We start from the raw sequence: 25,460 nt of genomic DNA, 5'->3' as shown, positions 1-25,460 counted from the left end.
CTGGGATCTGAACTTGCAGTCATCCCATTGTGAGCCAATGCTTTCTATCGACAATCTGACTGGTTCTGAACGGCCGTGCATGGTTTCCGTATTTCCCTATGGGTCAATGAGAATATCGTCTCCAAGTGCATCACCTGTGCGGCAGGGAGAGTACTCGGCTTGGCTGGAGAAGTTTCCCCTCGAGAGGAAGCAGGTCCCCACAGGCTCCTGCTCGGCCTCCTCGCTCTTGAATGTGCGCCAGCTGTACAGGGGCGCACAAGCCTGCACGGCACAACGCAGCCAGCAGCAAATGACAGCGGTACCAACGCTAACAGCGCTCCTTAATCAATTAAGCATGGGGCATTGCTCATCACCATGGTTGGCCCCTGAGTCAGGAGCGGAAATTCCACATTGCTGTGGTGAGGAACCAGTATATTAATATGACAAAACAGTTGATCTTCCCACAGTAAAACCCATTGCGTTCGAACCCAAACGGAAACTTTTTATTGCAGGTTGTGTGCTCTGCCATGGTGCGACTGGCTGGTTATTTTTGCAATCGCATGTATTGCATTACTGGTAGAAGCCTCTTGTTACACCAGCCCACAGGGGATTATTGTGTCCGTCCGTTCGTCGTGTAGGGAGGGGCTGGGTGGGGAGGGAGGGGCTAGGTGGGGAGGGGCTGGGTTGGGAGGGGAGGGGCTGGGTGGGAAGGGGCTGGGTGGGGAGCGGCTGGACACCCCGTGGTGCCCTTATAAAACTCAACGTTTAACCTACTCATGCCGGCTTGTGCCCGCCCTCACAGTCGGGCATATTTGCGGAATACACCACACTGCCGTTGACCCTGGCCATTGACCGAGCAACCCAACGTTCATACCAGCTCCCTCCACAGGTAATGTGTTTACTTGGGAAATGACCGAGAACATAGGTGTGTAAACAGGTTGCTCATGTGCGGTGAACAAGTAGGACTCCACTCACCAGCAGAGTTTCACCATGTGTCCTGACGGTGGCTCCAAACCACTGGTGCGACTTGAACTCCATTCGCTCCGGAGGGCTTCCCAAGCGAATCTGCGTGTACCGCTCATCTGTGCACACACGCACACATTTGCAAGCGTGAGTATGTGTAAGCCAAATGCTCATATATACGACATGTCAGATGTCAGAGAGGAGGATGATTCTCAATCAAATCACACATCTTTGAAGGATCAACCATCAAAACATGATGGATATTTACTCCACTGTTAAATGCAACCTAGCAAGGTTGTGATATTACAAAGAAAAAATAAAGTATGACACTTTTGAAATTCACAATAAGCTGGGAAAAAAGAATTGGCCAGGGCCACTTAAATGAGTACCACTCTGGGAGGTTGCTTGTAGTTAAGGCTAGATAAATATTTGCCTCCACCATGCAAATGTGAAATTTACGTAGGTTCTGGGCCCATAAAAAAACATTTTGACCTTTTTAACTGAACTACACCAAGCTGCCAAATTTACACGAAAAAAAAGAAAAGAAAACAACGCCACATTTAAGCATTAGCCTTAAACAACTTCAGGATTTCAGATTACGTTTTACGTACTTTTTGTTTAACTCTTTTCACATGGCACAGGAAGGGCAATGGTGGTAAATAATACTCAAGCTCCCCTTTCAATGCTGGCATAAACCAGTGTAATGGCATGCCATAGATCAAGCTTGCTATTAACATCAAAAAGCTGCATTTTCCATGTTATTGCTGCCATGGAAGCCGATACAGTACCATAGATAGCAAGCACTTGGGGGCAGGGGACATCCATATTTACACAAGTGGCTTAAGAATCAGGAACTGCCTATAATCAAAGAACCCAAAGTGCACCGAGATGTTTTGTTATCAGATGCATGCTCCACTTAGATAAACAAATCAACATCCCTCAAGCCTCGACAGCTATAAAATGCTGAAACTGGTCATTCCCAAATGAGCCATGGAAAAAAGACAGACAGCCAAAGTGCCTCCTCCCACTACTCAATCAACAACAGGACACCACTCATTTCTGTTGGCAACACTGGCGAAATTCCACATTCCCATGTCTCTCTCCATTGAACACTTGTAAGGCTTCCCATGAAGTGGCACTCATTCTATCAACAAAAAATAAATTATTTCCCGATATAAAACCTTTCAATTGTGATGCATGGATTCAAATTACAGAACTGTTTGAATGAATATGGAGAGATAAGTGGTTCTGGAATGGCAGTGGTGTCTGACAACATGTGCCACAGACACATCTTAGTGACCTTTCATACTGTCTTGGCCATTTAGGCACTTGATAAGTGGAATTCTGCCTCTCCAGAAACTCAGCCCACCTCCCGCTTGATAGCGACAGGGCATTTGCTAGGTTGCACCAACTTTGCGCGAGGGTTTTTGAGTTAGACTTTAGTCATGTCCACATCTCGTTTTAAGTCAAGCCTTAAATATGGCTTTGTAGAACAAAACCATTCATCCTGAGCACTGTTCTAGGAATAGGTAATGTCACAGTTTTTCATGCATCACCTAGTTCATTTGCATGATTAGCAATTCAACTAAGCATGACATATTGCAGCGTATGTATATGGTACGGTTCCTTGGAGAATAATATCTAAAAGTAATTCCACTTAATGTGATTTAGTGCTGTTATAATAATTATTATTTCTACAGCCGAGCAGGCTGCCAGGTTACCCATTCGGCTTTCCATAGCAATGACAAGATCACCGCTCAGCCCCGTGTTCTTAAGTTTTCCCACGGAGGCAAGAGGGGGATGACTGAGAATTAACTCTTTTTTTTGAGTGCTACTCAGACTGCTGCCCGATAGCAATCAGTCTTCCCTACCCGTGACCCCTGCCAGACTTTACCCGGAGCCACCCCATCCCCTAATGCGTGGCCAAGTCTCTGAGCCACAGCACTTCAAATAGATATCAAGTCTTTATTATTTTTTTGGCCAAATAAATGTTTACCCCCCCCCCACCTTCTCCTCCTCCCACCTACATACTCCCATTCTTTCCACACGGCTATGCACCTGAGAATAATATTGTGTGACCACCTTTCAAAAGTTGCCCTTTAATTACAACAATTTAATTAAATATAATAACAAAACACTTGGACCGATGGGTTCGCATATGCAGGATGCCCATCAAGGTATCATCCGTGAATAATGCATTATAATTGGACATGTTTAACGGTGTGGTATGCTGCTGGAGAGACGCGCAAAATGAAGTACATGCGAAAAAGCACAAAAAGCTGGTGTGATTTTCAACAAAACACAAAGAGAATTGAAACAATCACGGATCAGGTGCTGGTAAACAGCTGGAACTCTCAAATTGATATGGTGCGTCGCTAATGCCATTGCGGGACATATTGAAGTTTGAAGAATACAATTAAAACAATAAAATTTTAAAAGTAAAACGTGTGGTTATATTATCAGTGTTGTCGACAGAGCACAAACTGCCAATTCATGATATTACACTTATAACAGATACCTTTATTAACCCCCTGTATTCCTAGTTTGGAGAATGCATCTCACATACATTACTATATTTCACATAATAAAAACCAAGGACTGCAGTGACCTTTAATTAGATTTCACTAAGATTTGTTTTCACTTACCAACTCATAAGCATACAGTACTTGAGGAATAACTAAGAAGGGGAGCAACGTTAATTCGCTATCTGTAAAAGGTGCTAAATATTGTTAGGTTTTTTCGGTAAAGTCACGTAGGTAAAACATCCAAATTAATTAAAATAAAATAAAATAAAGATCACGACGTTTCAGAGGCATCTGATCTTTATTTTATTTTATTTTTATTAATTTTGATGTTTTACCTACGTGACTTTACCGAAAAAACCTAAGAATATGAATCCTTGCAGTCACGAAAGCTTCAAATCTAGAAAGGTGCTAAAGACGAACGGTGGAGTGGCAGCCAACAGAGAGAACACGGCCAACAGAGCGTTCGCCGTGGAGATTGAGCGATGGAAGCAGCTCATGTGCAGATGGATTGTTGTTCAGAAGTGGCGTGTCCATAAATCAGATCTCAACGAAGTGGCTTATCAAGTGGACATTTAGACTAGCCAAATACTCTAAAAGCATGTTTCTGGAGGGAAAAACCGGAGGAACCAGAAGAAAAATCCACGTGACTACGGGGAGGAGAACGTACAAACTATAAATATACAGCCGTCAGGGTTAGGATCGAACCCACGACTCCTGCATACCAGGCGAGGTAATTCACATCTTACATCCGTGGCACCCATTTTTTTTGGTTTAAATCTTGTCAAAGTGTGTCGTAAACCCACCTCCACAGACACAGGCAATTAATAAAAGTGGCACGTGAATCAGACGTGCCAAATGTATTAATGCTTCACCATATTTACATGGGTGCGGACGTTTCGCTGGAGATTACATCCAGCATAATCTGATTCTTAACAGGAGCTCAAATCGAGGGAAAGCACTTTCTGATGCGGGTCATTAAGTGTGACAACCCACGTTCGAGTCCCGGTTACAACAAACATCAGTGATGAGCGAGTTCAGAACCGTTCCTGGGCTGTCGAACCAGCGCACAAACCAGCACTGCCAAGACTTAATCCAGCAGTGGATTGACAAAGGCATTAAATAATCGTTTAATTTGACACTCCACAGCTAAAGTCAAAGCACACCTTTTCTGTCTGGAATTATAATAATTGATGTCTGCTGGGTCCAAAGTGGAGTGAGCAAACCAATTAAAATCACTGCTCCACCACTTCAGTATTACTTATGACTTCCTGTAATTTGCCGAACTGTGCTTTCCCTCTGCCTGCCTACTTCTTATTATCCAGTAGCATCGTAGGAGTAAAACAAAGGGGAAATGTTGTAAAGATATATTTTGTTACACGTATGACAACGTCGGCACATGCCTTGGACATATTCAAAAGTTAAATTTCCAATGCCACCCTATTCCGAGACCGACTGAGCAATGCCTACCCTTCCTTTAGTAGCCCTGACAAATGCAGTTGAAAAATTCGACATTCATGTGGCAAGGACCACTAAACTTCTTCCAATATGGTACTTGTGTTATTAACCCTCGATTGGGATTTGAAATTGCATCCTTCATATTGCGAGTTGAACGCTCAAAACTGCAGCACGACCTGGTCAGATGCTTGTATGGGGGGCAGTGTCTCCTCATTCTGTGCCTTGCCTTTACACAGCACGGAGCAGCGTCTCCACACAGCTTTATATAATGACATCATAGAAACATAATATCAAGTAGTCGAGTAAGGAGATAAATCAGGGTAGCAGGACGGTGAGACGAAGGCTGTTAGATAAGGCGCTTCATATCCAGACACGAGTGTGTAGCAGGCGCATGAAAGCATGCAGATGGAAGAGAGGGCATTCGGTGAGAGGCGAAGCCTGGAAGGATTGGGGAGAGACTGATGAATAAAGGCTACACAGACATATGGATCATTTTCACATTTTTCTTAGGTTTTTTCGGTAAAGTCACGTAGGTAAAAATGTTTTACATTTAAATTAATAAAAGTAAAATAAAATAAAATAAATGTATTTTATTTTACTTTTAGTAATACAAATGTTTTTTACCTACGTGACTTTATCGAAAAAACCTAAAATATGAATCCTTGCAGTCACGAAAGCTTCAAATCTAGGAGCATTTTCACATTGATAACCCACCGTACGTTCCATCTGACATGTGGAGAGAAACTGTGCGGAGAGAAGTTGCGCCTGCATTTGGTGAGCAGCACGCAGCAACTAAACTCTGCGAAACATTCACTACGTGAATGAAATGCGGTGCTCACCAGATCACGAATAATCATCACGGTAATAAGCATGTAGCTTATCTCGCTAGAAACACGTTCACACGAGGCAGAGCATCGTGGCATTGACAGAGCCCATCTCTGCACACAGAGCCGCACGTAACATCATTGGGATGAATTCCAAGCCTTTTTTGTATGGTCTCAATTACACAACGTTATTATATTCTCTAGTGGTCAGGACTAAAAGAAATCAGCTTTCAAGCATTGCAGCCAATTGCCAAATAATATTTAGTTTCAAGTCAGATTAACCAGTTTTACAAATCAGATTAATAATAGCAAGTTTTCTACGAGCCATCCCGACATCTTTGCTAAGTGGTGATATATAGGAGTAGTGAAAAGCTCTCAAACAAGTGTCCAAGCGGAAGGAATGCAATAGCATTCATTGATTAACAAATTATTGGATGTATAATGGGTCACTTTTGACACCACCCTGTAGCCCGCAGTGAGGGAGGCAAATACCCAAGGAGAGGGCATGACCACTGCATGGTTTAATAACAGGCCTACAGAGCACCATAGATGATGCCTATGATCTTCCTTAAGCAATGTTTAGACACCCAAATCTATGGATTTGTGAGTCAAAGCCACAAGACATTGTAATGGTCCCCTTTTGAAATCACCACATTCAGAAAACCCACAACTCAGAAACGAAATCGAAAACACTCGCCAAACTTGTCTCAGTGGAAGCTTCAATGAAGAAATTGATTGATTGTGTCACATATCCATTCAAAAAACCACACCATATTCTTCATGTATCACTGCCAACACAGCACCTTACATTTATGAGTCTCGCCATTGTTTATTCATCACTACACTTAAATATCTAATCACTGTATAGTTCTTACAGGACAAAGAACCACCCCTGGTATAGGGGCGCCATTGTAGAAATATTCTTTGGTTCTTTCGGTAAAGTCACAAAGAAAGAAAATAGATTAAATAATAGAATACGACGTTTCGATTGCAACACAAGCAACCGTCATCAGGTAAGAATGAAAGCGAAAACAAACCTAGTAAACTTAGAAATATAAGGCAATACAACACAGAGAGTCGGCTAACAGTAGAAATATGTTAACTACCTCGCCTGGTATACAGATGTTCGTTGGTTCGATCCCGACCTAAACGCCACTATATTTGTAGTTTGCATGTTTTCTCCCCTCGGTTGCGTGGATTCTTCTTCGGGTCCTCTGGTTTTTCTCTCCACATTTAGAATCAACACGCGTTCAGAGTATTTGGCTGCTATATATTTGCACGTGATAATAATCCACTTTGTCGAACTATCATTTGTGGCCTGGTCTCTTCTGAAAAAGAGCCATATAGCTCAGTGGGCCTTATCTGGGAAAATAACAATAGTTTAGTTATCCGATTTACTTATCAGAGCAAGTTCTTTCAGCAAGCACCAATTAAGCCCAGCACTGCGTATGCAGTGAAGGCGTGGCCACAGGCAGCAACCTTCATCTCCCCCTGCTGATACCGACAAACTGTAGCAGTCCTCCTTTTAGGTGGAGTCAACCTTGGGCAGTCCAAGGCCACGTTCACATACCAGGAAGCCTTGGTGCTTTGCATGGCCAGGAATGGAACACAAGCCAGCAGGATCATTGCGTAATGTGCAAAACAACGTCCACTGCTCCCCATCTAATACTTTAAGACGATCACGAGAAATCCATGTCAATTCTAAATTATGCTCTCGAAGTACCATAAAGCTGAGCTTTGATGAATAGTCAATATTGCGCTCACAACTAAAAAGTGGTCGCGTGGATTTTTCTCCGGGTCCTCCGGTATTTCCCTCCACATCTAGAAACATGCGTTTAAGAGTATTTGTTTGCTATACATTTAAACGTAATAAGTCACTCTGTTGAGCTATCATTTGTGGGCAGGTTGCTTCTAAAAAAAGGAGCTATATAGCTCAGTAGGCCTTTCCTGGTAAAATATAAATAGTTTATAGTTTTTGACCTATTACATGAACAAACACTGTATCGCGAGTGCTATCTTGGAAAAGGCTAAATAAATATATGCTACATTCACTACCTCGGAAATGTATGGCTTCACACACTACTCAGGTCCTTCCATTCAGGGCCATTACGTTATTACACATTGTGTGTGCAACACATGCAATTAACCCCCACTTCACACACGCAAACGCACACAAATCTTGCGCAAACTCACACAACTATCACACTTGAATTGCAATCAACTCCGCACAAAAACATCACTCTCGCACGTCTGAGTCCAGTGAATAAAGCGCCATCACAAAGATAACGGTGCTCACTTTACTAGAGGCCTCCCCTTGTTGTCCTCCTGCAGCTCCTGATATGGCCAACAGTGAATTATGTGATAACTATTTGTAATGATCTTAATTTTGGAGCTTTCGTGACTGCAGGAATTATTCTTTGGTTCTTTCGGTAAATTATAACTTAGCAATCTTTGAAATACGTAATCGACCAGGCTATGCGTTAATTGTGTGTTGACCGACTCTCTGTGTTGTATTACATAACATTTCGATATTTTGCTAGGCTATTTAATTTAGTGTGTTCTTTCTCCCTCTCTCCTAATGTTCAAGCCTGCGTACTTTACTACGCGTTCTTCGTACTCATTGACATGTTAATTTTTTCTCTAACCCCACCCTCTCTCTGCCTCCGCCCCCCTCTGTCTATTTAAGGCCACGACACAGAGACGATCTCCCTCTCTGTGCCTGTGTTGCTCTCTCTATGTATCTTGGTCATATCTGTCTGCTTATATGTCTGTCTATAGTTTTCTGGTTAGATTTTTGTTGCTATTTCATTTATACCTGATGATGATTGCTTGCGTTGCAATCGAAACGTCGTATGCTATTATTTAATTTATTATTTTATCTTTATACGTGACTTTACCGAAAGAACCAAAGAATATTTGTAATGACTTGGTAATCTCATAACTCACTCTCAATCGCCATGTAAACACATATGTAGTGCTACAGTTTTGCGACCTGAGGTTTTCGCACGGTTGGCTATGTATGGTGCGAAAAGAAGTACAACATACGTACATACTTTAATGTTCAATGCTACCCAATGCCACCTCGGCTATCAAATGCCACTCAGCCCCCCACCCTTGACCTCTGCAACCTCCCCACCTCGGGGCAGTGAATCAATATACATCTATACAAAATATATCCCAGTGCCACATGCTCTAGATCAAGACGTTCTTGGACACAGAATATACACAACTGCCCACACAAAAGATATGATCAGTGCAACACACACACACGCCACACCGCTGTTACAATCGGCCGGCGCCAACTGTGATGAGGCTGAGGTGGCAGGGCTTACCGGGCGGTCCCAGGGGAATGCGTGTGCAGTTCTCCTCACGCAAGAGGCACATGAAGACGGCTCCAGGCTGCGTCACGTTGGGATGTGCATCTGTGTGCGCTTTGGGGGCTCCCACCACAATGCCCTTGCTGCACACACACACACAAACACATTCCGCTGTAAGCATGGATAGACTGCAGACACAAGTGCGGTTAAATGTTGACTTAAATTGCAGTTAATGAGCTAAAATGTCTATTGAGACCAGGGCTGGTTATTTTGGACTCCATTAAAGTCTAAATCGTAAGGCAAGTTCGCATACATTAGTCCCAAGCCGGGTTTAAACACCATTTACTTCCAGTAACTGCGATGGCCATGGATCAAACCGGATCAACGGGATTACGGAACAATAAGCTACCACTCCAGTCTTGCTGCCATGCAGCACATGCACAAACGACAAATAAACTATGCTTACATGGCAATTTAAACGTTGATGAGAAACAGTGTTATGGACTTGATAACTCGTTTTATACATCTTTCGTCCAATGATGATGGGAGAAAGCATGCAATGTCTTGTTTTGCGTTGGGGTTTTGAATTTTTAAAAAAAATTCGCTTGTGAATTCATCATGCCAGCACTTTAAAATAATCAAATTCGCCGACTACAGCTGTGGCCAAAAAGTAATCGTATGAACCATCCCCACTCCCACCACGAATACAGCTGCACAATGACTTCTCCAAAACATTTTTCAGCTTTGCTTCCTCGAGCCAGTGTGCTTAGCAACCCAACCGCGAGCAACGATACTAATACTTTAGATGGATACACAGTCATAATTGGTGACTCGTACTTTCAGCGTATCACTACAACAGGAAAACCACTTATCAAACTGCCACATAAGCAAGGCGTGGAATGCATCATCATAATCGGCAGCTCTTCCCACTGAAATACAAAAACAAAATCACCTTCTGCAGTGTATATTCCAAAGAAATGTGCTCATATGAGGTCACCCACACACTCACACTGTCAGGCACTGTTCCGCAATTCAGGCATTGCGTTGGATAATCTCCCAGCCGTATGTCACCACGTTTGTTGCATAGAAGTTCACGTTGTTCTTATGCGAAGGAAGTAAAATTCATAGCCAGCTTTGGTTGTCTTGTGATTTCCAGTCTGCAGACCAATTGTCTGGGCAGTAAGTAGATGGTTCTGGCTGGTCAATAATGGCTGCACTCAATGCACAGATGGGAATTCCCCCATTGCCAACCGTTACTCAACTTTACCCACACACAGAAAAGTGGATTGGTGTTACTTAGTAAAAATACATCAGATAAGATTGTATAAACTGTACAATGTGGACAACATTAGCATGGTTAATTTTAATGTGGCAGCTATGTGCGTATGAATGCAAGTCAAAGGGTCTCATTATGCGAATAATTCCACATTCTCCATGGTACAACGAAGGTTGATTTCCCATAAACCATACTCATGTTACATACAATGGTTTGAGAGTTTCTTGGGATCTAGAGTTCAATGAGCAATGTTCGCACTGTGAATGGAGCACTTCAGCACTGCAACAACAGTGCCAACCAACCATAAACATGTACATAGCATAGGCAGTATTATTATTATTGCTGTTGCTGCAGTAGAAATTAAGGTTGCGCGAGTTGAATTCCTAGTTGGGGGAATGATTCAGACCGTCATCCCTCTCAGATCGATACAATTACTGCCGCCTTGCAAAAAGTCAAGAGTCGTCGTCCGATGTGGAATTTCAAGCAGACTCTCATGGCCACCAGCGAAGATAAGCGTCGCTCTACGCTCGCTACCACAGTCCCCTAGTAGCAGCACAAGGACACGAACTCGTTCTTGACTTACGAGTCGTCAAGTTACTGATGATAATGATAATACCGTGTTTAAAAAAAATAAACTTTAACTTCATGTAGTGGAAATAGATGCCGACACTTTTTTTGCTGTAAGACACTGTGTGTGTATATCAATACGAATATAAAAAAAAAACATTTAAATGTAATATAGCAAAAACATGCATACGATACGTAAAAAAAACATTTTGAAATCACCACACACACAGTGCGTCATGAAGCTGCCTACCTAGTTTGGTAAAAGCGCTTAATTAAATCATACACTTGGTACTTTTTCCAATGTTCCAGCTCACAGCTGGCTCTCCCTTGGAACAAATCAAACATGCGAGCATGCCAGTGCTGGAACGTGCCCTGAGAGAGAGAGGGCAGGCACTGACTGGGAAGGGGCCTCAACCGTATGGAGGCCAGATGGGACGGTGCGCCGTTTGACACCTACGCACGAGCCCATCTTCCCAAGAATTCTGTGACGAGCCCTGGGTGCATGCGTGTCAGCCCCACCTGTTATATTTTCTATTTTATACCGGTTTGGGGCACACTTGAGTGTTCGCGTTGGCCATTTTGAGAGAGCACCCACCGAGGCGAATGGCATTTGTTATTGAAGGCAAATAAATGTGTGCTATTGGACGGCCTGACAACCAAAATAATACATTTCAATTGGAATTTATTTCGATTCCAATTTCAATTGGAGGACGTAGGAGAACAAACATCACCTTGGATGCGAGGTCGGTGGCTCAAGTTGAGAATGTACGAGGCACACTTCTGTAGCAGGCAGTCCAGCAATAGCTTGTCGAGTCATTGGTGTTGGATTATGGTGCGGTTATCCACTCCTACGCACAGGATTACTACAGGAGCTCTGCTGTTATCTTACACAAAGCAAATACCTCGTGAAATAATTGCCCAAAAATATCTTGTAGGACCCTGCTGACAAGAAGCAATGGGAGTAATTTGAGGCTTCCATTAATAAACCACCAATATTTTACAATTACGATTTTTTTTTATGCAACTGCATCTTGAACCGCTGCACAAAAACCATGGGACATGAGCAATAAAAATGGATATAAATTAGTGTATCGATGAACAATTACGAAGGTTCAAGCATTAATTATGCAAAAATAAAAGCAAAATGATAAGCGTGCAAAATAATTGTTATTAGTCATTTCCGATTAGGGTTGACATCTATCCGGGGTTTTACCGAGCCTGTCAACTCAGGGACTTTGCAGGAATTAATTATCTGTACCGAGCTCTCGTTACCGGAATTGTGCCGAACTTTATTCCAGTCAACTGCAGTTTTGATAACATCGCAGGTCGCTCACGCAGCGTTCATTGCTGCCTGGGTTGTGTGGAAGCACACTAAGGTTTTTTCGGTAAAGTCACGTAGGTAAAAAATAAATGATAAAAATAAATGATAAAAATAAATGATAAAAATAAAAAATTAAAGAAAAAATAATAGAAATAAAATAATAAATCACGACGTTTCGGAGGCAACACAAGCTTCCTTCATCAGGTGTAAATAAGTATAACCCGTAAAAACAAAGTTTTTCACTATAAATCCTTTATATGCGTGGCGGCTAGAGTCCTCTCGTCCTCTGGCTTGAGATGGCTGCCACCTATGGGTCATATGATTGTCTGCCAGTATTAAACAATTGGTAATTAAATATTTAATTTGTTTTCCCTAAACAGTGTAAAATTTCGGATTTTTTTCACGAACATTAATTGTCTCGCACAACGAGTCTGTGTGCAAAATGTCAGCTCGATTGGATCACGGGAAGTGGGTTAAAAAACGACCGAAAGGTTTGCACGGTCGTAAGCAAGCAAGCAAGCACGCAAGCACACAAGCAAGCAAGCACGCGAACTTAATATAAAGGATTTAAAAAAGGAAGCATCTGACGATTGTTGTCCCCCCTGCTGGCGAGAGCCGGCAATGAAAGAGCGCGCGTGCGTGCGCCTCCGAGCGAAACCAAAAATGAGTCGCATTGCAAATGAGAAAACTGGTGTGGGGAGAGCACACCCTCCTCCTCCCTCCCACTAGATCAATCAAAAAACCCAAATCGATCGAGCCAGGCATTCAGAAGCTGCACGAGGGAACCCAGCAAGGAGCTCCCTGCCTCACACCGCCACCCCTTTCGGGAAAAGGAAACTTTCAAGTCCAGGTATGATGCAAGTGAATATACCGATCAAAAACCAGGGCAAATTTCATTCAAACGCCATTCACCGAGGCAAGCAAGCCAGTGCGAAAGCTATTCATTCCATCTGGCCCATACGACGTTACTTATACAAATGCATACCCCTGTAAGTTTGGAACGGGTCTGTCCGAGCACATTTGTGTGCAAGTAAACACGCAAACGCGTTTGATATGCGGAGATGTAACGGTGCTAAAAAAAAATGTGGGTTTTTTTGGCACCGTTTCAGCGGAACAAACGCAGTAGCCTCGCCAGGCGTGCGCCAGGTCTTGAACGGACGCAGAACGCGTGCTGCACACGAGTCGAGCAGGTGCTTGTGCACAACAACAACAACAACAACTCGAACGGGAGCAGTGTCCACGAGCAGTCAATGACCCACCCCGTCCCTCTTACAACGCAACACACGCGCACGTGATGATACCGATTTACATTGCAGCATACGGGGATGTGGTGCAACGTGGTCCCGTCAACCTTCACTCGGCATCCCCCGATACGATATCTTGTCCTGTGTTAAACTGTCCGCACAGACTGTTAAATCACGTACACACGCACATTTAAAAAAAAACCCCAGCAACAACCAGAAACCATGCCGTACCTGGAGCTCTCTGGGCTGTAGAAATCCAAAGAGTATCCAAAATAGCTGCCCTGAGGTCCCGAGAATACGTTGGGACGCGAGTCATCCAGGTTGAAGGCAGAGGTGGGTCCCAGCTGGGTGATGGAGAGTGCCACCACCAGCAGCAGCAGAAGCAACAAGAGGCTACCAGCAGGTCCCGTGTTCGAGCAGCTCCCCCCGTGCCGTTGTCGACGATCAGTCCGCATGATGAGACGTTAAAGACCGCGCAAAAGCAGCAAGAACTCGGATCAACGCCGAGCGCACGTCCCCTATACCCGCCCCTAATTGATGGAACAAAATGTGGACCCTTCCTAAAGTTGACTAAAATAAAAGAAACTTAACAACGATGACAAACCAACAAAAGAAAAGAAAAGTGAATCGTGTTGACAACAAAAAGCAAAAAAACGCGCGTATCAATTGTATCCGGCGAAGGCGAATTCTGCTTCTTTGTAGCTAGAAGCGCGGCTGGGTTTGCTGGAGAACATCAGAAGCCGGTGGGGGTTGCGGTGGTGGCTCCAGCAGCAGCAGCAGCACAATCACGACTGAGCGAGCGGTCCAAGGCACTCCTTCGGAGCGTTGACTCTCGCTTTGTGCTGACGTCACCCTTAAACCGGCCCAACTACCCACCCCCACAGATTGTAACGGGCGAGTAGCCACCCCCCACCACATCACTTCACCACCAAACCTCTTCCCCCCCCCACCACCACCCATTCCACTACCACCAGCAACCAAACACCACCACTCATTTTCCCCTCCACCAATCCGACCAACCACACCCAAAACTCCCTCTTGCAGTTCTCCCCCCCCCCATCTCCCCTCCTCTCCCCTCTCCCCAACTATTCCAGCATTGCCATGAAGCACCATTCGCCCACTCCTCTCCCCATCATCCCACACGCGGGAGACGCAAAATGCTGAGCCCACGCGCACACAGACGCGTTAGGTGGGGCTTGCTAAGCATGCGAACGTCATGGGATGCACATGTGCTGTTCGTGTGGGCGGGAAATGTTTCTTAAACTCCGTCCTCGCGGTTTTTACATGTGCACATTCATGAATTACTACTCGCATGCGAACTTCAAGATGTTCATTCTATTAGTGATAGTCATGCTTTCAAACCGTGTGTCATTCCACTGCTAGATCTTGGTGACTCATTGGCCATATTGTACCGCACGAGCGGGAGAGGGTTGATCTCTGATGGCCGGGTTCAGTCCACAATGCGCTAACCACAACGCCGCCGCTCCTATGAATTCGTTTAGGTATGTGTAGGTGTATGCTCCGTTTAAATCAGGCAAGAGCTTCTTTGAGATAAATTCCGTTCTTTGGTTCTTTCGGTAAAGTCACGTAGGTATAAAATATAAAATAAATGATTTAATTTATTGATTTAATTTATTTTATATTTTATACCTACGTGACTTTACCGAAAGAACCAAAGAGTATGGATCCCAGCAGTCACGAAAACTTCAAATGTAGAAAGTTCCGTTCTGTGCAGGATATGCCGTGAATGTAGTTGTCTCTACTAAGATGCAGCTATTGTCAGATTTAGGAATGTAAAACAGGTAAAGGTGTAGCCCTGAAAATACTTGCTCCCGCCGCTGCTTTCGGAAGGGAACCTATACGACTGTGACCAGGGAGCACACGTGCCTACTCTTTAGCATAATGTTATTTAAGTTTTGAAAAACCACCATAGGGGTTTTAATGAGCCATCATTGGAAACGGACCCTAGCATGGCTTACTAAATGAAGGATGCAGTACATCGAACTCTAAATGATCTGCATCATGAAAAGACGCGATGAATTGATGTATAGAACGGAGTCTATGCGGTGCATTGGGTACAAGACTTTCGCAGCTGTAAGCGATCATGGTCATTATTTTTTTAGAAATCCCACCTGAAGGAATGGCCTTTATGTTTGAAATGTGTGTAAAATGCATAACAATAACCAGCTGTCCAATTACAGTGTCCAATCACAATATTAGACAGGTCCAATGAATGTATCAATTGCAACTTGATTAAACAGGTTATGTCAGTGCTGAGCTCTAACCAAATAATTTACTTCGGAGCAAGTTGTGGTCAAAATGTTGTCACTGCAGCATATTTTCATAATAACATATGTTTATACTATTCGTGCGTTATGTTGTTTCTAAGAAAGTACATAAAGTAGCATGGTTGAATCATGGGCAACCGAATATTCTCAGAACATTGACGTTAGTGTTAAAACAAATAAATGCGAATGGGTTTCGTATGGTGCTCGTGTAGGGGTGTCAGGGGAAGGATTCCCACCAATAGATGGGTTAGTGGGAGGGGTGATCGAAGAGATATAAGGAGAGAACGGGCGGGAAGAAGGGGCCTTTGGCGGGAACGAGATTGGGACGGCTGGGGGACAGGTGTGGAGAGAAGGAAAAGAATAAAGGACGAGACCCCTGCAATCTGGTGTCGGCTCCTACTTTACATCTGGTGGCAGCGGTGGGATCTCATGGCTACAAAGAAAAATCCCCGCGGGAAAGAGCCAAGGGAGGAGGAAGCAGGGGCCGGGGATCCTTCCCATCCCGGGCAACAAGGGGGCCTGCTATCAGAAGCAGCAGCAGGGGGCCCGGATCGCCTGGAGGACACCATGGAGGACCGCATGGCCCGCGTGGAGAGGGCACTCCAGGAGCTCCTACAGAGGCTCCCTATGGGGGACCCGCCAGCACCGGGACCCCCACCCCCACGCGTACTACGGGAGGAGAGGCCACGGGACCCGGAGGCCGACCAGCCGGCCGGGCAACCAACCTCGTCACGCCAGCCGCCGCCGGTCCCGCCAAAACCCCCAGGGCTAACCACCCAACAGGGAGAGCAGGTGGCCGGACGGCCGCGTCGGCTGGGGCCCGTCGACAAGTTCGTGGCTGAGGAAGAAGACTGGGAGGAGTTTGTCCGCCGATTCGAGGCTGCCTTCCACGCTCTCGAGTGGACAGACGAAGAGGCACTACGAGCGCTGCCATCCGTTCTGGGCAAGGAAGCACTCGCCTCTTACACCTCCCTTCCCTCGCACAGCAAGACCACGCTACAGGCGGCCTACGAGGCTTTGGGGGAGATCTATTGCCCGGCGGAAGGGGCCTTTAAACGGTTCCAGGATCGCCAGCGAGGGGCTAAAGAATCCCCTTTATCCTACAGGGGTGCACTGCTCGTGTTGGCGAGGAGAGCTTTCCCTCGCCTGGCTGAAGAAGCGCTCGAGGATCTCGTGGTCGAGCACCTCATCGCCTACGCTTGCCGCGCCGGCGTTGTAATGCCCGTGGTGACGCCGGGGGAACGCACCTCGCTGTGGGCTGCCCGGACCATCCAAGCCCACGAGCAGGTCATGGGCCGGGCGCCACCCGTGGGCCCGGTAGCTGGCGCGGCGGGGGGGAACAGCCGAGCCGTTGCCGCGGCACTACTGGGTCCAGCGACACCAACCGCCGAACCTGCACCGTCGCCACAGGCTGCCTGTGGAGCAGCTGGGGACGGACCCCCGACGTCTGAGACGGAGCCATCGCTACGGGAGGTGTACGCGGCGATCCGGGGACTGGCGGAGCAGAGGGACCAGGGGCGCGACCAACCGCCGCGTCGCTGGCAGCCGCCTCTACAACATCGCGCCGAGCCCCCCCGACGGAACGCCCCGTGGGTCTGCCACCGTTGTGGTCGAGAGGGGCATGTGGCGAGGGGGTGCCGCACAGAGCCGGAGGCCGCCAACGTTACCTGGAACCCGCCGGGGCCGAACGCCGACAGGATCCAGGCGAGTGACGCCTTCCCGCCCGGCCTCTCGGTCGGGCCGAGCAATTATAATTCCGACGCCGCGAACTTACCGGGAGTCTCCTCGGGGTGGGCGCCGTCGGTGTCGTTCCCCGGTCCCCATTGTCCGGGTCGGGGGAAGGGAATCGCGCCGGGGATAGCGCCGGGGCCTGGGATTGCGTCGCGACCAGGGGTGGCGTCGCGACCCGGAGTGGCGTCGCGAACGGACGTGACGTTGCATCCGGGAGTGACGTCGCGGCCAGGAGTGGTGTCGCGGATCGCGCCGGGAATTGCGCCGGGGCCGTGGACCACGTCGGGGATCGCGCCGGGGCCGGAGACCGCGTCGGGAGTCGCGCCGGGGCCGGAGACCGCGTCGGGAGTCGCGCCGGGGCCGGAAGGGACGTCGCGGGCGGACGTGACGTCGCGGGCGGAGGTGACGTCGCGGGCGGAGGTGACGTCACGGGCGGGCGTGGTTTCACCGGCGGGCGTGACGTCGCGGGCGGGCGTGACGTCCCGGGCGGGCGTGACGTCGCGGGCGGGCGTGACGTCCCGGGCGGGCGTGACGTCGCGGGCGGGCGTGACGTCGCGGGCGAGCGTGACGTCGCCGGCGGGCGTGACGTCACCAATTGCCTGCGACGCCGGCGAGTTGCCAGGGGCAACGGCCCGGGGGCGGAGGCAGCCCACAAGATTGACAGTGCGCCCTGAAGCAGTTCCACGGGCCGCCTCACCACCGCTTTGCGGCAGATTGAGACGGAACCAGGGGGACCACGCCCCCGTGACAAAGGGAAGGGAGGGGAGAAGGGAGGGGCTCACGGGAAGGCCCACCCCCCAGTCCCCACTGCCCCCTACAATGGGGGGGGCCCCCCACACCACAAGGGGGGCCCATCCTACGTCACCAAAGGGGGGCAATTTGCACCACACAGAGAGCCCAGCCCGCAACCCAGGGGTAAGCCCACACTATGTAACAAGGGCGCGTTCACCCTGCTGCGACGCACTCCAAAGGGAGGAACCCCATCTTCAGTCCATTCACATCCATCCCCCATCATTTCACCATGCACCACAGGATAACGAGACGCCGCCTGGTCAGTGGCCGGACTCAGCCACACAATGGAGGAAGCTGGCAAGGCGGGTGGTAGCGGCCACGTCAGGAACCTCGGTCCTGGTCGGTGAAATCGCGGGAGTGTCGGCACGTATCTTGGTTGATACGGGGGCATCAGCCACGATCATCTCGAGCACCATGCACGAGATGCTGCCGGATAAAATCCGACCTTTAGTCCCCGTCAAGACAACGTTCATTGCAGCAAATGGAGGCAGCATGGGCTTCCTGGGCCAGGTTGAAGCCCCGATACAGATTGGGCAGCTTTCGGTAGCAGGACCCATCCTTGTCTCCGCAACATTGCCCGTACCCTGCCTGTTGGGGACGGACTTTCTGAGGCGGATGCCAATGAAAATCGATCTGGCCAATGGGCGGGTGGAAGTCCAGGGAACGCATCTCCATTTCCTAAAGGCGGAGGGAGCCAGCCGGGGAGTACCCTACGTGCAGGCTCTGGTCAGTAAGTCTGTCTCCATTCCCCCGGCAGCCCAGATGCTGATTCCGCTGCAATATCGGTCTCCCCTCGTGACAGCCCGACCAGACTCACCCATCCTGGTGTCTCCGGCATCAGCTGCCATGGATCGCCATGCGCTGGTGGGGGCCGAAACTATTGTACAGAGGAACCAGCATCTGTTCATTCAGGTGCTGAACATCTCCGATAGAACAGCGACGGTGCAGGAGGGAACAGTTCTGGCCCACGTTAGTCCCTTGTCACTAGGAGCCCCAGGGACAAAGCCCGAGCTTGTAGGCAGCATCAGCCAGTCCGAGGACAGAGGGGCCGAATCGTGGATGGACCAGCTGGCGGGGCCTGAGCCGGGATTGCCGCCCGACCAGAAACAGCAGCTGCACTCATTATTGCATGAGTTCTCGGACGTGTTCAGCCGGGGACCGTTCGACCTAGGGCGCACAAATCTGTCGCAGCACCACATTAACACGGGAGATGCCGCACCCCTGCGCCAAAACACATATAGAATGAGCCCAATGGAAAAAGGGCACATTCAACAAGCGGTGCAGGAGATGCTGCGGGCCGACATAATTTCTCCATCCTCGAGTCCCTGGGGGGCACCGGTGGTCCTAGTCAAGAAGTCAGACGGGTCACTGAGATTCTGTGTGGACTTCCGACGCCTCAATGCCGTCACGCTGGCCGACGCATATCCCCTACCACGTATTGACGACTCATTGGATGCACTGGCGGGAGCAAAATTTTTCAGTACGCTGGATTTATTGTCCGGGTTCTGGCAGGTCCCACTAGACGCGGACTCCCGGCCTAAAACAGCGTTCCGGACACCACAGGGCCTGTTCGAGTTCAACTGCCTGCCTATGGGCCTCCAGACTGCGCCGGCGACGTTCCAACGCATAATGGAGTTGGCCTTAGCAGGCCTCCAATGGGAAACGTGCCTCATCTACCTGGATGACGTCATTGTCTTCAGCCGATCATTCGAGGAACACATTGACCGATTACGTCAGGTATTCCTGCGGTTCCGGAACGCGAACTTGAAGCTCAAGCCGTCGAAGTGCCACCTTATGCAGTCGTCGGTACGCTACTTGGGCCACGTCGTCAGTGAGTCTGGAGTGGCTACAGACCCGGAAAAGACGGCCTGCGTGAGGGCCTGGGCTGTTCCCACAACGGTTCCAGAGGTACGCCGGTTTGTGGGTTTCGTTTCTTATTACCGCCGGTTCGTACCCAACTTCGCAACCATTGCCAAGCCCTTGCACGTGTTGACGGCGAAGAACCAGAGGTTTTATTGGGGCCCTCTGGAGGAAGAGGCATTCCAGCAGCTGCGCTCACGTCTGACAGATGCACCACCATTGGCTTTTCCGGATTTTGGCCTCCCCTTTATCCTGGACACGGACGCCAGCGATGTGGGCATCGGCAGTGTTTTGTCGCAAGTCCAGCAGGGTCGCGAGGTGGTTATCGCCTATGGTAGTCGCGTGCTTTCATCAGCGGAGCAGCGCTACTGCGTCACACGTAGGGAACTCCTGGCAGTCGTTCACTTCGTGCAGCAATTTCGACCCTACCTGTATGGTCGCAAATTTACGGTCCGCACTGACCACGCGGCCTTGCAGTATTCGCTCCGCATCGACCAGCCTTCGGGCCAGCTGGCCAGATGGATAGAGCGCCTGCAGGAGTACAGGTACCAAGTAGTGCATCGCAAAGGGACCAGACATGCCAACGCAGACGCATTGTCCCGACTGGCGCCCCAGGGCCCTTGTGCATGCACCACAGGCGGGGCACGCTGCAAGGAGGCGAGGCCGGAGGGGACAGTCATCGCTCCCGTACGCACGGCGGAGGACGCACAGGGTGAGGTCCAGCTGACCGACCACGACCTGGGGCTGACCTTGGACGATTGGCGACGGCTACAGCTGGAGGAAGCCCCACTGCGAACGCTACGCGCCTCAGCAGAGGCAGGGGGGGAGGAGTACATCGTATGGGAGGACCTCCTCATGCGATGGGACCCGACAGGGCGCCGACGATGCCTGGTAGTTCCGGAGTCGCTGCGTCAACAATTGGTTATGGACGTACACGGCCGCCAGCTGCTGCACCTGGCGGGGCGGAAGACACTGTACACATTACAGAGTCGGTACTTTTGGCCAGGTATGACCGCTGATGTGCATCGATGGGTCGCTACCTGCGTCGAATGTGCGCGGCGAAAGCCGCCACCCCGGGTAAGCCGGGCGCCCCTACAGCCCATCACGGTGACCAGGGTCAACGAATTGGTTGCGTTGGACATCCTGGGACCACTGCCGGTCACGCCACGGGGAAATAAATACCTGTTGGTCGGAGTCGAGTACTGCACGAGGTGGCCGATGGCGTGGGCCCTCCCGGACCAAACGGCACAGACCATCGCCGATGCCTTCGTGGGAGGCTATGTCCTTGATAAGGGGGCACCGGAGCGGTTGCTCACGGATCAGGGCAGGAATTTCTCCTCACAGCTATTGAAGGACGTCTGCTCTATCCTGGGCACTAAAAAGGTCCGAACATCTCCGTATCATCCCCAGACCGATGGGATGGTAGAGCGGCTTAACCGCACCATAGCGGCCATGCTGTCCCAAGTGGTGGACGAAAACCATTCCGACTGGGACCTCCACATTCCATCTGTCTTAGCGGCGTACAGGGTGGCCCCACACGCGGCGACGGGGTTCTCGCCGTTTTTCCTGATGTACGGACGGGATCCCGTTCCGCCTATTGAGGTGCAGTTGACGGACATTCCCGCAAGAGCCGACGCATGGCCGAAGGCACTAAAGACCTCCCTCATTTATTTGAGAGAGGCCCGCCAAGCAGCCGAGGCCGCATCGGCCACGAGCCAAGAGAGTAATGTACGGATACGGGAGAGGACAGTGACAGCCAAGCCCTTCAAAGTCGGGGACCAGGCATGGCTACACTGTCCTCAGGTGCCGGTTGGCCTCTCACCAAAGCTGCACCGACCCTGGAAAGGGCCGGTCGAGGTCATTAAAGCACTCCGACCGCAGTGCGTCCAGGTCCAACTGGGTAAGCGACGATGGTTTGTACACCCCACCCGCCTTAAGCCATACATCTCTCCACCGTCATCTTCACCAACATCACCACCAACATCACTGCCAACATCATCATCATCCCTACCCAGGCCAAGGTCGCCGACCACCACGCACCGACCGGCAGGGGGTTCGGTGCCCTGTGTTCCCTTGTCACCTACAGCACCCCATGTGAGGCCTGACGGAGCGGCGGCACGAGCGGGGGCCGGAGAGACAGCGGCGCCGGGCAAGGCGACACCAGCACCACCGAACCAGGGACCGCGACGAGAGGGCCTTCGAAGGAGGGGGCCGCCACGGTCATCTGCTGCCTGTGGATGTCCGGGCTGTTACGAGATGCTGGCTGGAGACCTGGGCAGGCCGCGCAATTGATTTCGTTGTGTTATGTTGCATTGTATGGTTGTGGGGGGGGTAAGGGCTGTCGTCACTGTCAGTGGGGGGAGGCATGGGGAGATTTAAATGGTCCATGGGGGAGGCAGAACCGAGGACGGTTATTTTTTTCTCCGGGGGGGGGGGGTGATGTAGGGGTGTCAGGGGAAGGATTCCCACCAATAGATGGGTTAGTGGGAGGGGTGATCGAAGAGATATAAGGAGAGAACGGGCGGGAAGAAGGGGCCTTTGGCGGGAACGAGATTGGGACGGCTGGGGGACAGGTGTGGAGAGAAGGAAAAGAATAAAGGACGAGACCCCTGCAATCTGGTGTCGGCTCCTACTTTACACTCGCAATGTGTTGAAGATGCCGTCTTCTGTGTGTACGGCTCAACGATAGCGCCCCCACTTGGTTAACGTAACGTGAACTCACAGTGATATTGTACACGCCTGCAGCGGTATCGAGTCACTCTTTTCATATCAAGAGTTTTGCCAGGTATGTCGACCACTTCATCAGTTACGTATGATACAATGTCATTACCATTCCTGTATTCTTGACTCAGCTGTTATTCCACGCCACCCTCTAAATTCACTGGTGTTTAATTAGTAACATTACTCATCTTCACTGCCACTTCTGAGTTGTAGTAATTCCACGTTCGTATGTGTTGTGGAACTTATTTCACACAATACGTAGCCAACCGTGTTACTCAGAGGCGGTAACCATATTGACGGTAGGATGACTACTGTTGGTGTCCCACCAAATGATTGATCACCAGGTGCTGATTATTTAACCGACACCAAGAGAATGATGTCGATTAGGCAGGGCGTTGGCAGGTCCCTGCCACTCTATGTTTATATGAGAAGCATGAGCACTTTATATTTTAAACGGGACAAAATTTAAAAGTGACATCAAGACTGAAATTTAAAATTCCAATGTGGCTATAACTCCAAATTTAGGTCTAAGCCTCGTGGTTCTGGCTGCCTCGTTTAAATAACACAACATCCTCTGCTTTAATAAAAGTGAACTCCCTTTGGCCTGAGTGGAGGGTGTCAGGGCAATATTACCCAGACAGGAATCCCCAGACTACTACGTCCAAAGAGAGGAGACTCGTAAACAGCTTTGAAAAAAAACAGTCTGAAAAAGAAGCGAATGACACATTAGTCATCGTGGTCTCAAGATGCGCAGACGGGTGGGTGCCCCGGTTAGGGCAGACGCTCGGCCGACAATAAACACTTCGCGGCGATGAGCGATGAAGAGCATCGAGTCATCGTGCCCTCTCTGCTCTCCGGGGAGGTGTCCTCTGACCATGGCACCACGATTGCGTGCTTGTTGGTGAGTGACTCTGTGCGTGAAAGTGTTCGCGCGCTCCAATTATGGAATTCAACTGTGCAAGGTTAATGCTGGTGGAATCCCATATATTTGTTTTATTGAAAGGACATTCTGTCTCTATTTCCATTTACTGCGTCATGACCACTTGGTACATTTGCCTTGGTAACCCATTCCATGTTTTACTGTTGCTGTTGTTGCTGCTAATGGTAAACGTAAAACAAAGTTAACTAAAGAACGGATCCAATTTTCAATGCTTAACAGCTGAGTCATTTCTGCTGGGATTATTATCAAGGCGTACGAATGAACAGTGGACGTTAAAGATCATAAAATAGTGCGTGCCTGTCATAGCACAAATAGTTGCAACTACAGTACTTGAAATTACTGTATATGCATTCAGTATTTTGTTCTTCATACAAATTCATAGTGGCATTAAAACACAAACGTAACTCAATAAGTTTAACATGCGTAAAGCATTATTGAACAGCTATAGGGATTGTGTCTGGAATAAGAAAACATGACAATAAAATCAAATGTGTATTCTTCATACAGGCATTTGAAGTAATGGTTTTAATTTTACCGAGTGATCGTTATGAATAGCAGAGGCCATGGGAACAGTTGAGAGCGTGCGTGTCCTCCCAGTCTGTGGCGGTAGTTTATGGTAGGGAACACACAGAGGGGCATGAGAGGTGAGCAGGCGCAAGCCGATGACAGTGGTCGTGCAGTGTCAGAGGACAGCCTCCCGGGCAACGATGCGAGTTGTGGGTGCGCACGTTGATGGGAAACGAGAAAAAAAAACAGCGGACGCTCTGACACACATCTGGCAGACAATAGAGGATGACGCGCCGTCATCCTGCGACTGCCAGAACAAACGCACATGTCCTACACACATTCTGTCCACGGTCAAAGTACAGACCAGCACTTTGTTGCTACAATGATGTACGAGAACAATGGAATTCTTGCAATTTTCGGATGGGTGCCGAATAGTATGCAATTTTTTTTTGTAAAATTGTATGCGTCATCGAGGAACTAATGATAAGTTTTTTTGGATGTCTATCTACAGAGTGTTGTGATAGAACAAGGACTGTGTGTTCATATTAATGCTTGAGTGAGTCAGTGCTTGCATGATTTGGTGTGGGTACATGCAACTAGTGACTATAATTGGTGGGATTCATCTCTGAAGAAATCTATGAACATTTACCCCTCTGATTTCAACAATTTATTTTCCGTATGAAAATGATACAATTTGATATTTTGTAATTGTCCATTGTTGGATACACATATCTCATGTATGGGTTCTCTTCCCCTTCAAGAAACAGAGAAACATGGGTTACATTACAAATAAGAAACCAAGACGGAACACACTTTACCGCATCATTAGCAAAGCTTGTGTTATAAATTAAATACATACTAGGCTGCTTCAGGAAATAGTTACTCTTTAGGGTAGAAAGACACTTAATGCATATTTCTTATTTCAATGTACTTTACGCGGTTACTTTGAGCATTATGGCTTATGATATACTACACATTTCACACTGGTCCCTGCCATAAAAATGCGGCATTTCCACCAATGACTTACGACTGCCAAAGGCGATAAGTAAGGTCCACGCTTGCTTTTTTAGCGGGTTAATTTTGGGAATAAAACATTCGTGATGTTTCAGTCAAAATGTTTAGAACAGGTCCGTAAATGTGACAGAATTTC

The 25,460-nt window shown here is 48.5% G+C and overlaps 2 protein-coding genes across 2 annotated transcripts in view; one reads left to right on the top strand and one right to left on the bottom strand.

Moving 5' to 3' along the window:
* The window catches only part of LOC133345373 (integrin alpha-8-like), a 121,989-nt gene extending 107,708 nt beyond the window's left edge, over nucleotides 1-14,281 (bottom strand). The window contains exons 1-4 of the mRNA XM_061556071.1: nucleotides 13,703-14,281; nucleotides 9,079-9,206; nucleotides 955-1,061; nucleotides 135-261 (exon numbers count right to left, since the gene is read on the bottom strand). Of these exons, the coding sequence (XP_061412055.1) occupies nucleotides 135-261; nucleotides 955-1,061; nucleotides 9,079-9,206; nucleotides 13,703-13,926 (586 nt within the window). The 5' untranslated portion in view covers nucleotides 13,927-14,281. The remainder of the gene's footprint in view (nucleotides 1-134; nucleotides 262-954; nucleotides 1,062-9,078; nucleotides 9,207-13,702) is intronic.
* A 1,778-nt stretch (nucleotides 14,282-16,059) lies between these two features.
* Nucleotides 16,060-22,367, top strand: LOC133345372 (uncharacterized). The gene is made up of 2 exons (XM_061556069.1): nucleotides 16,060-17,463; nucleotides 22,229-22,367. The coding sequence occupies exons 1-2, from the start codon at nucleotides 16,189-16,191 to the stop codon at nucleotides 22,238-22,240; spliced, it is 1,287 nt and encodes a 428-aa protein (XP_061412053.1). The 5' UTR covers nucleotides 16,060-16,188; the 3' UTR covers nucleotides 22,241-22,367.
* The last annotated feature ends 3,093 nt before the right edge of the window (nucleotides 22,368-25,460 follow it).

Source organism: Lethenteron reissneri, chromosome 21 (assembly GCF_015708825.2).
Source record: "Lethenteron reissneri isolate LAM-NWPU_2019-01 chromosome 21, ASM1570882v1, whole genome shotgun sequence".
NCBI lineage: Eukaryota > Metazoa > Chordata > Hyperoartia > Petromyzontiformes > Petromyzontidae > Lethenteron > Lethenteron reissneri.
Note: the sequence above shows the minus strand (reverse complement) of the source record. Positions and strands in the feature narration are given on the sequence as shown.